A 14,989-nucleotide genomic window follows, 5' to 3' on the forward strand; every position below is an offset into this window, starting at 1 on the left:
CTGCTTTAGTTGTTCTGACTGCTAAAATCCTCTGTTATTCCTAATTTTAAAGCCGATATTCTGTGGGGTCGGGGGGCTCGGATCCTTGTCACCTTTTTCATACCTGATGAGTTTGCATCCCTGTTGTCAATTTGTTTGGTTATCTAGGCACAGATGTGTGACTCCCTCTGGTACACTGGTATGTGCTTTCCTAATGTAGAGAGCATTGATTAATTAATAAACTACACACTGACTCTAGATCCTGACCAAATCCTTTTTTGTTGATCAAATGTTTTTCAAAAATGTATTGTATATTATATAACAGCTGCACATCACAGACCGGAGTCTCTAGTACTGTGGACCACGAAGGAGGCGATCATCATCCCCATCCCCAAAGACCCTGCATGGCATGGAAATCTCCTTCTCCTGGAACAATTCTACACCCAGCATATGCTCCCTGTGTTGGCCAGTAGAGAGGAGGACATTTAAATAAACATACTCTTAACACCCTCGGACTCTGCGTTGTGTTTCGTATGTGTGATGGGGTGTTATGCAGAGGGAAGGAAAACAGGACACAGCAGATTGGGATTGTGGTGGAGATGCTGAGCACTTATTTAATTGTTGCGTGTAATTATTATTATACTGCGTGCTTCTTAGTTATTCCATCTTTTGCTGTAACATGGGTCTGTATGTAACTCTATATTTACTTGTTATCTACCACACTTCCTTCTACATCATACACCATCATTATACATGGTGTATATAGGATATATATATATATTTGTATACATATCTGTAAATTGTATAATTTTATTTTTCGTATTTGGGATTTCTCTTTTGTCCACTCAAATACACTTGGCCCTTTCTCTTTTCCATGTGGAAAATGGCAGCTGCATATTCTGCTTTTCTCGTCTGGCTCCCTGTCTGCTCGTCTACAATGAGACAATTATATAATTAATTACTAATAATCATTTAAACCTGTTATTACCAATATTTCACAAATTCTTCATGTAAACTTAAGAGCACAGCTGTATGTTGAGTGTCAGCTTTGCTTGGTTCATCTTACTGGGGAGCAGCTACATGGATGTCGGTGTAGTCCACAATAATTTTGCAGCTGAAGGCAGAATGAATTTATTATTGACTCAGAATGAAGCACAACTTCATGTCATACAATACATTGACTTTATTTGTAATTGTGTAAAAAAATAAAGCATTGATTAGCAAGCAGGACCTGCAGGAACAGAGAATGGTGATGGATGGAGCTGGGAAGAGAGAAGAATAAAGAAAACAGATCAACTTTATTATCGGATATTAAAAATTCAATTTCAAAATAAGTTGCCACTCCTACAGTTTTCTAGTATGTAAAGATGATTTCACATGACCAATGCAAAATATCACACTCAATACATGTGTGTTTCTGGGGGGTGCATTGTGCCTTTGATGTATATAAATAATATACCATAACCAAATACTATTACGTACAGTGGAAATCAGGTTGCCAGAGCAGGTCAGTCCAGTGTGCATGTTCCTCAGGGTCTCAGCAGTTACAGGTGAGGTAAAGAAAATAAAAGAGAAAAAGGTCAGTAACAACACTTTAAAGTAACAACACTGAATAATTATCTCTTTTAATAATTTTCTCTCAGTAATCACTCAACTACTGTCTTTCCAACCAACAGATTGACTCACCCTCACTGTGATCACAATGACACAAGTCCAGAAGAATGTCATGCAAAGCTGCCTGCCTTCCTTCCTTCGACTCTCCCTGAACTGCCTGATCTTTTAAAGAACCTGTGACACGATTTTCCCCCATCATCCAAACCCATCAATTTGAGTAAATATTGTCCCCTTGAAAACCGTTACTGAACTGATTTTGGATATTTGTACTTTGATAACCATTAATCTGCCCTTCAATGTTGACCATTTCCTGGATCTTCTCGGGGATTCTTCAAGTCCCGCCAAATTATGGGTGACGTCAATGCGGGCACAGCGCTCCAGCTGCACCGTTCAGGATCCCAGCATCTGCATGTAAACGCACGATGGCGCACACAGCAGCAAGCTCAGACAGCGATGACAGTTTAATTTTGAACGTGTCTGAGAGCTCATATGAGGCTGAAGGATCGGTTTATTTTGTATCTGTTAGAAGTTTAGGAATTAGGTGCGTAAATATGGGCGATGATACGGTCATGTAGCCAGTGGTGGACTGGGACTAAAAATCAGCCCGGGACTCTCGACCGGCCCACTTCGGTACAACTAGTAAATTGTCAACGGGGGGAGTGGGGGATGTGCTAGTGACTTATCCGACCGGCCCACTTCGGTACCGGCCCATCGGGATTCGTCCTGATGGCCAGTCCGCCACTGCACCCAGCCCAGCCCACGTAAACTGTCAACGGGGGGAGCCTCGCTGCGGAGAAACGGTGGACCTAGTGTCCCGATCGGAGTGGGAATAATAATAATAATAATCCGTGCATTTTATCCATTAATTTCCCCAACATTGTGGTAAAAAAAAAACACACGTTTAATCCATGTTGGTGGGGATGTTTAACTGGGTGGACGGGGGTGGTGGGTGGACGGGAGACACTATGGACGCGCTCGTGAACTGTCAACGGGGGGGGGGGGGGGGGCTTGGGGACCTCTGTGTCGCCTGTCAGCGCAACTTACATGATGCCGTTTAGACAATATAATAATAAAGGGCGGTGCCGGCTGTCAGCGAACCGATCCGGCCTTTCTGCGCGACTATCACTCAAATGCGGGACATAGTCTCAATGTGTGGGACGCGGGACAAATAATAAAAATGCTGTGTGTGCAGTCCCGCACAGTGCGGGACACCTGGTCACCCTACACACACAGTTCTGCCCCTCACACACACACGCTTCAAATCAAGTTGCATAAATGCTTGAGCTACGTTTTTATTATAATTACTGTGAAATCTGCCTATTATGTTTTCGTCATTATTACAACAAACACACACTTGCAAGTGATAACACTGGCAATGATTTTAGATGTATTAGACTATTTAAAAAAGAAATCATGCTTCAAATAAGTGGGGGTACGGCGTACCCCCGCGTCCAACGCCCACTACACCACTGACTGCAACTACAAAAAGCTAAGGTTTGTTTTCTCATCAGGAAATGCAGACCGGCTCAAACAAAAGATTTTTACATCATCATCCTCACGATCATTTAATGTATCATATGTTCGCCGAATTGACATGAAAGCACTAATAAATGTAGTTTCATCCACTTGAGTTTACAAAAATAATCGATTTGTTTTTATATCACATCCGACGGGAGGAAATTCAGCAGCTCTCACTACCGATTTTTAATCCTAATTTAATCATCATCTTCACCACGATCATTTATGTTTATGTTCGCCGAATTGACATGAAAGCACTGACAAATATGAATATACTGTAGTCAACTTCATTAAAACGTTATTAACGTGCCTAAACTCAGTAATTCACCATTTCTACGCATGACAGCACACTTTGTCCGTGTTTGGCTCTCTCGCTGCACAGTGAAGCGTTCCCGCATTGACGTCACTTCCGGCTTCCCCCAAAACCTCAAAATGAGTCGAAGGAATTTTCCCGCGATGTTCGAAATTATTGATATTTATCGGAACGGTATCGCTTTTTCTTTTTTAAACTGACGGTTCGAGATTACTAGTAGCCCACTATTTCATTGCACAACAGTTGTTGGGTTCGTGTCACAGGCTCTTTAATGTTCAATGTTAACCATTTGTGCAGATAGCATTAAGTAGAAAATATGCTAATGTCGCATTAGCCTACCTCCCGCCCCCTTAGCACCTGGTGGAGGGGGCGATAGGCTACTCTTCAAATGTTTCACAAAATACTTACCATCATGACTACTCTTACTGTTTACCATTTTTGGTTTACTTCATGTTAAGGCTAATACAAATGACAAGGCTAAGTAATGTAATGTAATGCTAACTAACATGCTCGCTACTAGCTAGGTAGCTAACCTGACTATGTTCCATGCAAAACATGTATATTACCTGATATGTTTGGTCCAACGACTCCTGGTCTTTTCATAAGACGGGAAGCGATAGAACGAGCAAGTGGTATGATCTCTTTTGTGATTACAACCTGGTACAAAGCACACAGGCATCTTGTAAAAGTGCATTTATTGGAGCAATCTCTTATATTTATTGGAGGGAATAAATCAGTCTTCTTCTTCCTCTGCTTTGCGAGTCGCAACCAGTCTTGGAGCATTATCGCCTATGACATCACTTACGCGACCCAGAATGCATTTGGGATTTGTAGTCTTTCTAGTTGCGTATTTTTCATAGTCTTATATTTCAACAGTTTTACGACAAACTGTGACTTTTTTTTACATGGAAATGATTGTTTAAGATTGACAAACATCATATGTGTCATTCGTGGCACAATTCAAACGGGATCAAAAGATAACTTTTCTCTCTCCATTGACTTCAATGTATAATTTTCCGCTTCCGGGGTCCCATGGAAGCTCCCGGAAGGGGAGGGACTTCGCCTCTCTATGGCGGATCGTGGAGCCTCTCAATCGTTCCCCGGAAGTTAGCGCCAAGGCTAGCAGAGCTGGAGAGTTGCAGCATAATAGACCGTTCGTGACGGACTTTTAAAGGTAAGAAGAAGTTTAAAGATTTATATTGCGGATATTATCAGTACATCTGATTCAAATTAACATGTGTATTAAAGGATGTCACTGGATTATCCCTAAATTAGTAGATTTAGAGAACGTTTACAGTTAACAGATAAAGCTAGGATACCGGATCAAGTTAGCAACACACGTTGAACAGCCTTTTAATTGTAAATTCCGTTCTCTTAATGTCATTTCGTCCAACGTTGTTGAATTAGAGAAGAGGGGCTTCTAAACGGGATTGTATGCTGGGGTGGAGGGAGTTAAATATTAGATAAATATAACTTTGGTGCGTGTAAGAGTGAGTGTTTTTAGCAGAGCCATATTGTGTCCTTGTGATTATGTTGATTATTACCTGTCTGTATAATGTTGCAGTTCAGCTGATTTTGGATTGATGGCAAAGGGAGAGGGACTTAAGTGAGAGTGAAAACACAAGGTAAGTTTAATACTACTGTTTTATATAAGTAAGCATACTAAACATGTATTCTATCACTGTATTATATAAGTAATCTTGTTAGTAACCTACTGTCTGGCAGGTGGAGGGGCAGTGATGTTACAGGTGGAGGAGCAAAACTGCAAGACTGCAAACTCACAAGACAGAGAAATCAAAGTTTGTTCTCCAGAGAAGAGGTTGATTTCACTTCATTTATTTCATATTTTCTAAAGATGTGGAAATGGCAAAAAAAACAACTTGAGAGCTGTAACCAAGACAACTGTAACAACATGAGTAGAGAGCCACCAAGGTTTTTCAAGTCCCTCTCTTACTTCATTTTGCCAACCCAAATGTCCAGGTACATGACGGGACACCTTGCTTGTTTTTGTTGTTTGCGCTCCTCTGGCTGGGTGCTGGCAGGTGGAGGGCAGTGATGTTGGCAGGTGGAGGGGCAGTGATGTTACGGGTGGAGGGGCAGTGATGTTAGCTGTTACACACCAGGCTCAAACTTAACACATTGCATCCTTCTTTGCAGTGTCCTTATTCCTGGAAGGGGAATCTGCAATTCCTGCAGAGTTTTGTAACCCGTTGGTCCGCACGCAAAGCGAATTTTTAAAGCCTTCTTAATTGTCTCATTGCTCCATTTCATCCCCTTTGTGATGAGTCTGCCTAATGCCTTAAGTTGGTCTTTTGAAAACGTTTTCTTATATTTGTTGTCCCTAATTTTCATTGTTTTCTTGAGAGCTGCATTTTCCTTCCTGATTTTTCTTAGTGCAGACTTTGCTTTTTTGGTGATTCCTTCTTGGCTCTTTAATTTTTTTAATAGATCTGTTTGACTGGCTACTGGTTCCCTCGTATGCTGACTGGCTGCTGGTTCCCTCGTATGCTGACTGGCTGCTGGTTCTCTCGTATGCTGACTGGCTGCTGGTTCCCTCGTATGCTGACTGGCTACTGGTTCCCTCGTATGCTGACTGGCTGCTGGTTCCCTCGTATGCTGACTGGCTGCTGGTTCCCTCGTATGCTGACTGGCTGCTGGTTCCCTCGTATGCTGACTGGCTGCTGGTTCCCTCGTATGCTGACTGGCTGCTGGTTCCCTCGTATGCTGACTGGCTGCTGGTTCCCTCGTATGCTGACTGGCTGCTGGTTCCCTCGTATGCTGACTGGCTGCTGGTTCCCTCGTATGCTGACTGGCTGCTGGTTCCCTCGTATGCTGACTGGCTGTTGGCTGAGTGGGTGGTGTCCACCCTCCCCGTCTCTCCTCACTAGCCATGTCCTCTCTTTCTTCACCCTCACTTTCCTTTCTCTCAGTCTCCTCATCCCTTCTTCCCTCAATCTTTGAGACTAATGTAAGTAGAAGACATGGCACTGTAGATTTTCGAACATTTAAAATATTATACCACTTAAAGATAAGAAATATGACTTTTGTTACTAAGAGTTCATACTTATTATACCTGTGTCACCTTTCACTCTATAGCTGTGATCATGAGCTATGGGCTTTGTAGATACAGGTCCCGGGGTGAATCGTGGTGCAGGGGCCCTTCTCTTTTTGACCACAGGGCGATGCACGAAGATGGTGGGTATAGCCTCTGCTCTCAGCCTAGTCTTGCCCTTTTTTGTCTTGACAAACTGGTCTGCATCAAAATGTGCCTGCGGAGTGACTTGAGGTTACTTCACACACAGAACAACTCAGTTTTGTCTGCCCACATACATATTCCATAGTGGTTGAATAACAAAAACATTAAGCTTTCCCAATGGTGTGGTTTTCGTTTTTTGAAAAAGTGCAAATGCAGTGTTTGTATATATTTACCTCACATATCTTTTTGCTGTTGGTCGTGAAATTGCTCCTGCTGACTTGAGCCAGCCATTTTGTCCTGCGCTCTGTGTCAGTGGGGAAGCCGTACATTCGTACTCCTTTCTTGGAGCGATTTGAGCATCCCCAGGCAGCACAGCAAACCATGGTGGCGACTAGGAGGCAGCACAGCAAACCAGGACAACACGGAGGAAAAGGCACAGACAAACTGCATGATGTGCTATTCAATGTTTATTGAATTCCATGTATTTGCAATGGATTTTCCTAAAACAAAACATTTAACATCATCATCATCATCATGCTGCTGCTGCTGCTAGTCCTTTGATAGTCACCTGTCCTTTCTGAAAGCCATAAAGATGACATTAGTCATTTAGATAAATTGTGTCCTCAATTACCATGGGATTACTGAAACAACCATGAATTTAAGAAAATGGTAGAAATTAATCTAATCTGAATTTTGAAGCATTCCTTTAGATCCCCTCCCTCTAAATATATCAATAAACTTTAGAAAATGATGCTCCTGACTACCATACAAGTTTAAGATAATATTGGTTTTAAAGAATTCAAAGCTATAAACAGCAACAGGCTCTTTAACCAAGGCACTGTTAGCCTAACATGTAAACTAGTTGTTCACACTAATCCTAATTTGATCACTTAATATTAGCAAATTCTATTTTATTTTTTAAAACATATTGATGTAAATACATACACATATCGATTTGTTGTATAAATATTGCAAATCAAAACCTTTATTCACTAATAATTACCAAAAATCGTAGTTCTATCTCCTGTTATCAATGCATTCACATTGCCCGCCATGAACTTCCGAGGAACGATCCTCGTCTACATGAACCACGTGACGATAACCGTTTTTGGACTTCCGCTGTCGTAACTCTTCTATCTATATGGCGCTGGTCCTACGTTGTGGACCAACGTAGTTATTACACGTTTTTTTGTGAGACTGGGTTGGGATCGCTGAAGTCATTCCCATCATGCAATGTGCAGAAAGCAGAGCAGCGCACTGAACGAGCTGCAGACCACTTCAGGGTTTCAAAATAATGAAATTCAGAATTCAGCAGAAGTGATTCATGAAGTACACCAAAGACAAGAGAAAGTTGAAAGTCATCTTTTATTGCACGATAAAAGATCACAATTACCATGTTTTGACTCATGAGATTGGTCCACATGGGAATACAGAGAGCTATAGTTACAAATAAGAAAATAAAAGAAAGAAACTAGATAAAAACCCCACCGTACAACTTACTCAGTAACGGCCTGACTCCAGGAGCAGCCAGTATTTGTCTTTTCTTCCGTTTTAAGAACAACATCCGTGTGGATTGCATTGCACTTGGTTCCATGACGTGAGTACAGGAGCTGTGAAAAGTCAAATTTTTCAACTCGTCCTTTGTTACATTGAGCTGGGTGGCTTCACAGACATGAGTTGGGAGGTGGAGGTGAAGTTCTCATTCATTTGCCTTTCTGATCAACTGTCTGAACCTGCACATTTATACTTCTGGCTTTCATTCACAAAGATCTGTTTTTTAAGTGTTTGGTTCTTTTGAGCATGCCTCAGAAAAATAATCTGTCCTAAAAGGATGGATGCAAAAAAAGAGTCAGACTAGTTTGATTTTATTTCAATTTTATGAACCTATTAATTTATTTAGGCAGCTCCTTTGTCACGCTTTTATTTATTTCTTTAGAGGGATTTACAGTTTAGTGTAGTCTAAAACTACAACATGAGTGGGATAAATCCAGAAGCTGTGACTGTTATGTTTTCACTTCTGCTTTTAAGAAAGTTGTTTAGTATCTGTGAAACCAGCCTGTAATGAATAAGACAGAACATAAAGGACTCTTTTTTTTTTTGTAGAGCTTTATGGAGTGTGTTTGGATTCCCCCCTCACATGACCTGGCTACATTCACATTATTCTTTTCATGATCATGTCATTTGCAAATGAATGTTTGGGTCCCAGTTGAGCAACAGCCAAAGACGACATGGTCATGAAATATTTCCCCAGGATCCTCATTTTTAAAGGACACACTTTTTAGATCTGATGAAAAGGAAATGAAACACATCAGGTCACGCAACCCAGCATCTGTCCTCTCATTTCGTTTGTATGGATGTTGTAAATATGTTTTACCAAATTGACGACTCTGAAACTAAAACTACATGATTAACAATCCAGTTTTATTTTTATTTTTAATACAGCGTAAATAAAAAGGATTTTTTCTTTTATCTAAGCTTGCTTTCTTGTTCAGGTATAGTTTCTGAAGCTGATGGTTCAGTCATTTGTTCTTGAAATGCAGTCACGTGGTCATTTTATAATTTTGGACCAACGGATTATTATTTCGCTTAGTTCCGCAATTTTGATATTAGGTATTTTTACGGAGTCATTGCATTTAAAAGCAGGTGGCCAGGGCTACAAAGCAAAGCAGAGGAATTTTCCATGTGAACCAAAAGTTTTTTTTAAAGGGGACGTTCAAGAGAAACAAAACCAGCCATTATTCAGTCATGAGACAACAATGTAAAGACAGTAACTATACAATAAATACATTACTCATGATAAGAGATAAAAAACATTTTGAGGTTCTGAAGGAGTAAAAGGATTTCAATGAAAAGATAGAACACTGTTAAAGAAGGCATGGTGTGACATGAACAGACAATACAGAGCCATCTATCGACCTCCACCTGCTGTCACATACCTTTGCTTCAGGTTTTCCCACGAGGACATGTCAGTAACAGGAAATGATGTGCATACATGGGCTGCGGCTTTTAAAGTTAAGATACTTTAGGTGTCATAAGTAACCAATTGTTTCCTCTTCTGATGCTTTTTCCCAAAGAATCTGGACAAACACAGAACAATCAAAAACTGGATATGTACTGTGTGTGCAATACCATCCTAGACATGCTGGATGCCAAACAGAAGGCCTCGTGCAGTGAGAGAACGCTATGGGATTAAATAGCCTTCGTTAAAGGGAAATTACAGAATGTTGTTGTTACCAATCAACTGGTAATAATATTATTCACCAGAGGGGGAGAACTAACTCTGTACAGTTTTTGAAATTTCAAGAGAACAATGTCACAGGTTGCGCTCAAAAAGTATTCTTGTATTAGATTACTGTTTGAAAAGATCCGGAACAATCTACAGTACAGTAAGTAGCAGCCATAGTTATAGCTGGTAGAATAGAGTGGTGTGGTGATGATGGATTTTAGTACGTGACACGGAAGTTAGCATCCCAATAGGGCTCCCTCTACAAAAAGCAATGGGATTTTTCCATTTCCAAAAAGAGCTTTCTTGCCAACGCACGTTTATTATATTGAAGACGTTTTTTTCAACAGGATTGTTTCCACAGATCAAAACCAATTTGTGTTTTTTGAAGCGTAAATGAAATCTGCAGAAATAAAAAGCTAACGTAAGACGATAAACAAACTACACCAAGGTCTGTACATCATCACTGCTAAGCTAAAGGCGGCTAATCTTCGGTGTGATGACGTTTTGTTGTTTATTTAGTGTCTTGTTAGCAACCGCCATTCTAATGACACATAGAAGCTTGGGACATTCAGGAGTGGAGTGTTTACTCACGTATTTTATGTTGTTGAACAAAACGTTTTCAAGCATCTTGCCACAATCACGTCCACAAAATCATTGATTTTGAGACAAATAAACCTGGGTTTTAAGGACTCATTACTGCACCACTCTATTATCTACATTTTGAGGTAACGGGCTTCGGACCGTACTTTACAAAAGAAAAGGAGATAATGGCCTCCCACAATTCCTTGACGCACATCAATAGCATCCCTGATAGCATAGCCTAGTGTTAGTGCGGTCCGATTTTTTATGCACCATGATTATCTTATGAATAAATGTTTTCACATTCCACAATTCCCGTTTAACGAACAGCATGGTATCATCTGCAAATGAAATCCAAGAAAGAGTTCTCATTTTCCCGAGGATGATAAAGTGTAGACCACAAAAAGAGAAACTATTTAGAGTAATTTTAGAGGCACTGCTAAGAAAACAGACACATTTAGTTAACTCTCCATTTGTGCTTTGAGGGAGGACTGATTGATTTTTGGGAATTAACGTAGTGATTTGGACAGTGGTAGCATTGCATTACTGTTGGATTTTGAAGATAATGCACAACACCAAAGGTCGTCTACGCATACAAGCGAAGGACAAACTGAAGACAACACAATAACATGTCCCTATATGGAGATGTAACGGAACATCAATACAAAAAATACTAGCTAAATAAGGCAGTTTACTTTGAATAATACATAATGAAATTAAGAGAAAAAAGAATGTCATATTTGGTGAAAGTTTGGCGAAGCAAAAAGAAAAATATAATAAATTATATGTAGCCACAAACATGTGACAAGGCAACAACTATGTTTTTTTTTCCGACAACAAATGTGACCTGTAAGTAGAAACACGACGACAGGTGTGCGCATGCATGCACACAGACTCACACTCTCTCACACACACTCTCACACACGTAAAAGAAATACAAGACAGTACAGGTTAACATTCACGTAAAGACATTGTGCAAAAATAATGTTTTCATGTATGAAAACAAAACAAAGTGAAGTCCAACATCATAAAACGGAAATATTTGACATATAACCCCCAAAATGCAGACCCTGTTCTGAAAAGACTGAATAAAACAAGTGACTTGCATCTATGTAATGTACAGTCTGTTTGATACCCAAAACACTAGGACTAACCTCAATGCAAAACTCCCACTTGCATCTGTCAAGTATTCTTTTTCCCAATGGAGGAACAAAAGCAAAGGTGAAAAAAGAAATGGTGCACTTAAAGAAAGAAAAGAAAATCCTGCAATATACAGCGAGAGATTTACATATTCAGAAACTCTTATGATGAACTGCTATTGAAACTAATCCGAGGAAAAGAAACGAGACAAAGAGGCTCTCAACCAGGGCGATTCACACCTCTTGTATCCTTCCTCTTCCTGTTTTATCTGTAAAACTGGATATTCCCTTTCGATGCTCAGATGGTCGACAGATCACATGTTTCTGATCACAGAATTAAGAAGTAAACAGAGGTGAGTTGCTACAGGTCATTTTTACACTATTCCTGATGAGCACACGGTCAATGATTTGGATCTACTCCATTTGTGACTATATATACTGTTAGCAGCCTCAGGGCTTAAAACAAGAAATGTCTTCATTTCTCAATCATTTGCAGTTTAGAATAAAATCTACCTCCTACCGCCCCCTAGTGGCCAGACTGCGCTCTTCACTTTGACATTTCTTTCATGTTCCTGCACACTTGATGGGCAGTTCTCTCAAAGTGACCTTGTGTCTGAGAATTAAGATAATAAAATGATCTAAAAAGAAATTAAAAAAGGAATAATCTCATGATTGTTCTCTGCTTTTATCAGTAAAAGCAGAAGTTGGAGTTCTTGTTATGAATATCTGTTGCACTTCTAGGAATCTGGATTATTACATTAGTGTGAAGAGTAAAGAACATTGAACTCTCTCTCAACTCCTTTTCAAAAGAAGTTGAAGCAGCAACGCCATAGCATTGATAATAGCAAAAAAGAAATATGACTGACAGTATTTCAAATGGGAAGGGGGGGTTGGCTGATAATGCTATCTTACACAAAGATACAACATCCATGCCTGGGTAATATTAAACTCACTGGTTTTGTGACTTTTTTGACAATATTACAGTCACAATTAGCTAAATTTGAGTTAAACGTAACAGAAACAACATTTTTGTTTTATAATTAGGCAGCTTTCCCAAATGTCATTTTGTTCTTTGGGTCACTTGCGATAATTGAAAATATTCAAAAGGGTTATACTCTGAAAAGGTTTTGGGCCACACTTTGTTTTTTAGGTAGATTAGTTCTTGCATAAAGGGGTTTATCAGAGTGTTCCTTTAGTATTGAAAAGAAAAGGTGTTTTAGTGTCACATGTGTCTGGGAATGCTGGTTGAGACTCTTCAGTGTCACAAAGACACACTTCCAGGTTCATCTAGTCTTTGAACATTGCACAGATATAATCCCCCAAAATGTATTAAGTGGACTGTGGCAGAAGTGAAAATAACAAGACAGGGTCAGGTTTGGACCTTAAACAAAAAGATACACAAGTGCTTCTCTTAATTCCCAAACTGTGGTGAGAGATTCTTACACTTTACAGAGCCACCTCCGCGCAAACACACCAAACTAAACTCTGCGTCACACCACCTTCTACTTATAACCGGATCATTACTGCCAAAGCTGCTCCTTGGTTACCACATCTTGCCTGCAGTGTGTGTGTGGGTGTGTGTTGAGAAATGTCCTGACGAGTCTCGATGCAGAATGAAGGGGAAGAATACACAGAGGTTTCTTACACAGTTCTTTTTTGTATACAAGGAGGGAGTGGAGAGGGTGGGTGGGGTCTTGGTATATAAACATAACCAAGTTGGATATAATCATCATCATTAGTCATCATCATAATAAAAGTCTTTACATGGACATTGACTGACAGACACGGCACAAACTTTACACTGTTGCTCAGTCGCTGGGCATGGAGGAGACAGTTTCTCCCCCTCTACGCCTCCTCCCCCTGTCTCTGCTCCTCAGGGTCCCGCTGCTCCTCCTCCTCCGCTGCCTCTCCTGCTGTGTCCTCCGATCTCTCCTCCTTCCCCTCTGCTGCTGCTCCCTCGGGGGGGCTATGGGAGTCCGGTTCCTGGGGCTGTTCAGTGGGGTCTGGATCCGAGGTAGAGGGGATGGATGGAGAAGAGGAGGAGGCTGGGGGGGAGGAGACGTTAGCCTTAACTGTACTTTCTGTCTCCTCTACCTTCGCTGCCTTCTCCCTCTCCTCCTCCTTCTCCCTCTCCTCCTCCCTCTCCCCCTCCTCCCTCCCCCTCTTCCTCCTCCTCTTGGGGCTGCCGGGGGAGCCGTCCCCCGCTCCGGGGGGCATGGCGGGCAGCGCCATGATGCCCCCATGGGGGAGGAACATGTGCGGGTAAAGCAGGCCGTGGGACATGCCGGGGATCAGGAAGGGGTTGAAGGTGAGATGGCTGCCCCCCCCCAGGTGGGCAGCTCCGATGTGGGCCCTGCTGGTGGAAGTGATGATGGCCGCCGTCTCCCCCAGCCCTGCTCTCTTGTTGGCTGCTTCTCTCTCCTCCTGGCTCCTCTCCTTCTCTCCCCCTGAGCTGGAGGGGCCGCTGCTCTCTCTGTCGGCAGGCGTGGTCGATGAGGGGCTGGTCGCCTCCGATGTAGACGGTGCGGTTGTCGTGGTGACCTTTGCGGCGGACAGCGAGGAGGAAGAGGAGGAGCTGGGGTGAGGGGTGCGCGCCATCATCGCGCCGACACTGAACAAGGCGTGTTGAGGGATCCCAGCCCCATGGGGGTGAGGGATGCCGTGGAGCATCATGGGTAACATACTCAACCCATTCTTGGCGTCTTCTGCCGACCCCCCGGCCCCCCCAGCCTGCACCGCTGCAGAGAAGCCGTGAGGGAATCCAGCCGCCATGATGCCCGAGATGGGGATCCCTGAGATCCCACCACGGAGGTTCTGCATGGCCACCATGGAGTCCATGCTGCCAATCAACCCTCCATTCATGTAGAGAGGGGGGCCGAGAGCAGAGGAGGCGGAGTCAGAGACGGAGAGGAGGGGTTTGGGCATCTCGCTGCGAGGCCGTCGCCCTCGACGCCGAGAGCCCAAGTCTCTGTTGACTGGCTCTGTCAGGATCCGAGAGAACTGACCCTCAGGGAGGAAACCCTGCAGGGGGGGGGGTCATGGAGGAAGAAGATAACAGTGACTGTGTGACAGGAGAATGAATCCATACTGTGACGGCCCCTGTCTTACTGCTGAACTGTGCTCTGGCTTATCACTATTTTTCCTTTGTCTCTGAAGGCAACACCAACTGTTCCCCCTGATCTCCCTTCTGAGAGCTGCTACCTGTTTCTCTTTGTTTCGTGCAAAAAACACCATACACTACAGAAAGCTCACATCTACATTACTGATGTTTCTGACTCACACCTCATATTTGCAGATATTTATTAATTTGCTTATGTAATTAAAATAAATAATTTGATTCTCAACATCCCTCGTGTCCATTCCTGTTTTTAAAGGCCAGGTTAAAGTGGACCTATCGTGCTATATTGGAAACATATATTGTAGGG

The 14,989-nt window shown here is 42.1% G+C and overlaps 1 protein-coding gene and 1 long non-coding RNA gene across 7 annotated transcripts in view; one reads left to right on the forward strand and one right to left on the reverse strand.

The window, feature by feature from the left end:
• The first annotated feature begins 5,021 nt into the window (after positions 1–5,021).
• Positions 5,022–5,714, forward strand: LOC307040482. The gene is made up of 3 exons (XR_013808511.1): positions 5,022–5,049; positions 5,150–5,243; positions 5,582–5,714. It is a non-coding gene; the product is annotated as an uncharacterized lncRNA (long non-coding RNA).
• Positions 5,715–7,966: 2,252 nt separating this feature from the next.
• The window catches only part of chd6 (chromodomain helicase DNA binding protein 6), a 149,719-nt gene continuing 142,696 nt past the window's right edge, over positions 7,967–14,989 (reverse strand). For all 6 annotated transcript variants that reach the window (XM_079683322.1, XM_079683326.1, XM_079683324.1 and 3 more), the window contains one exon: positions 7,967–14,585. In XM_079683322.1, the coding sequence (XP_079539448.1) occupies positions 13,410–14,585 (1,176 nt within the window). In that variant the 3' untranslated portion in view covers positions 7,967–13,409. The remainder of the gene's footprint in view (positions 14,586–14,989) is intronic.

Source organism: Notothenia rossii, assembly GCF_949606895.1.
Source record: "Notothenia rossii genome assembly, chromosome: 5".
Taxonomy (NCBI): domain Eukaryota; kingdom Metazoa; phylum Chordata; class Actinopteri; order Perciformes; family Nototheniidae; genus Notothenia; species Notothenia rossii.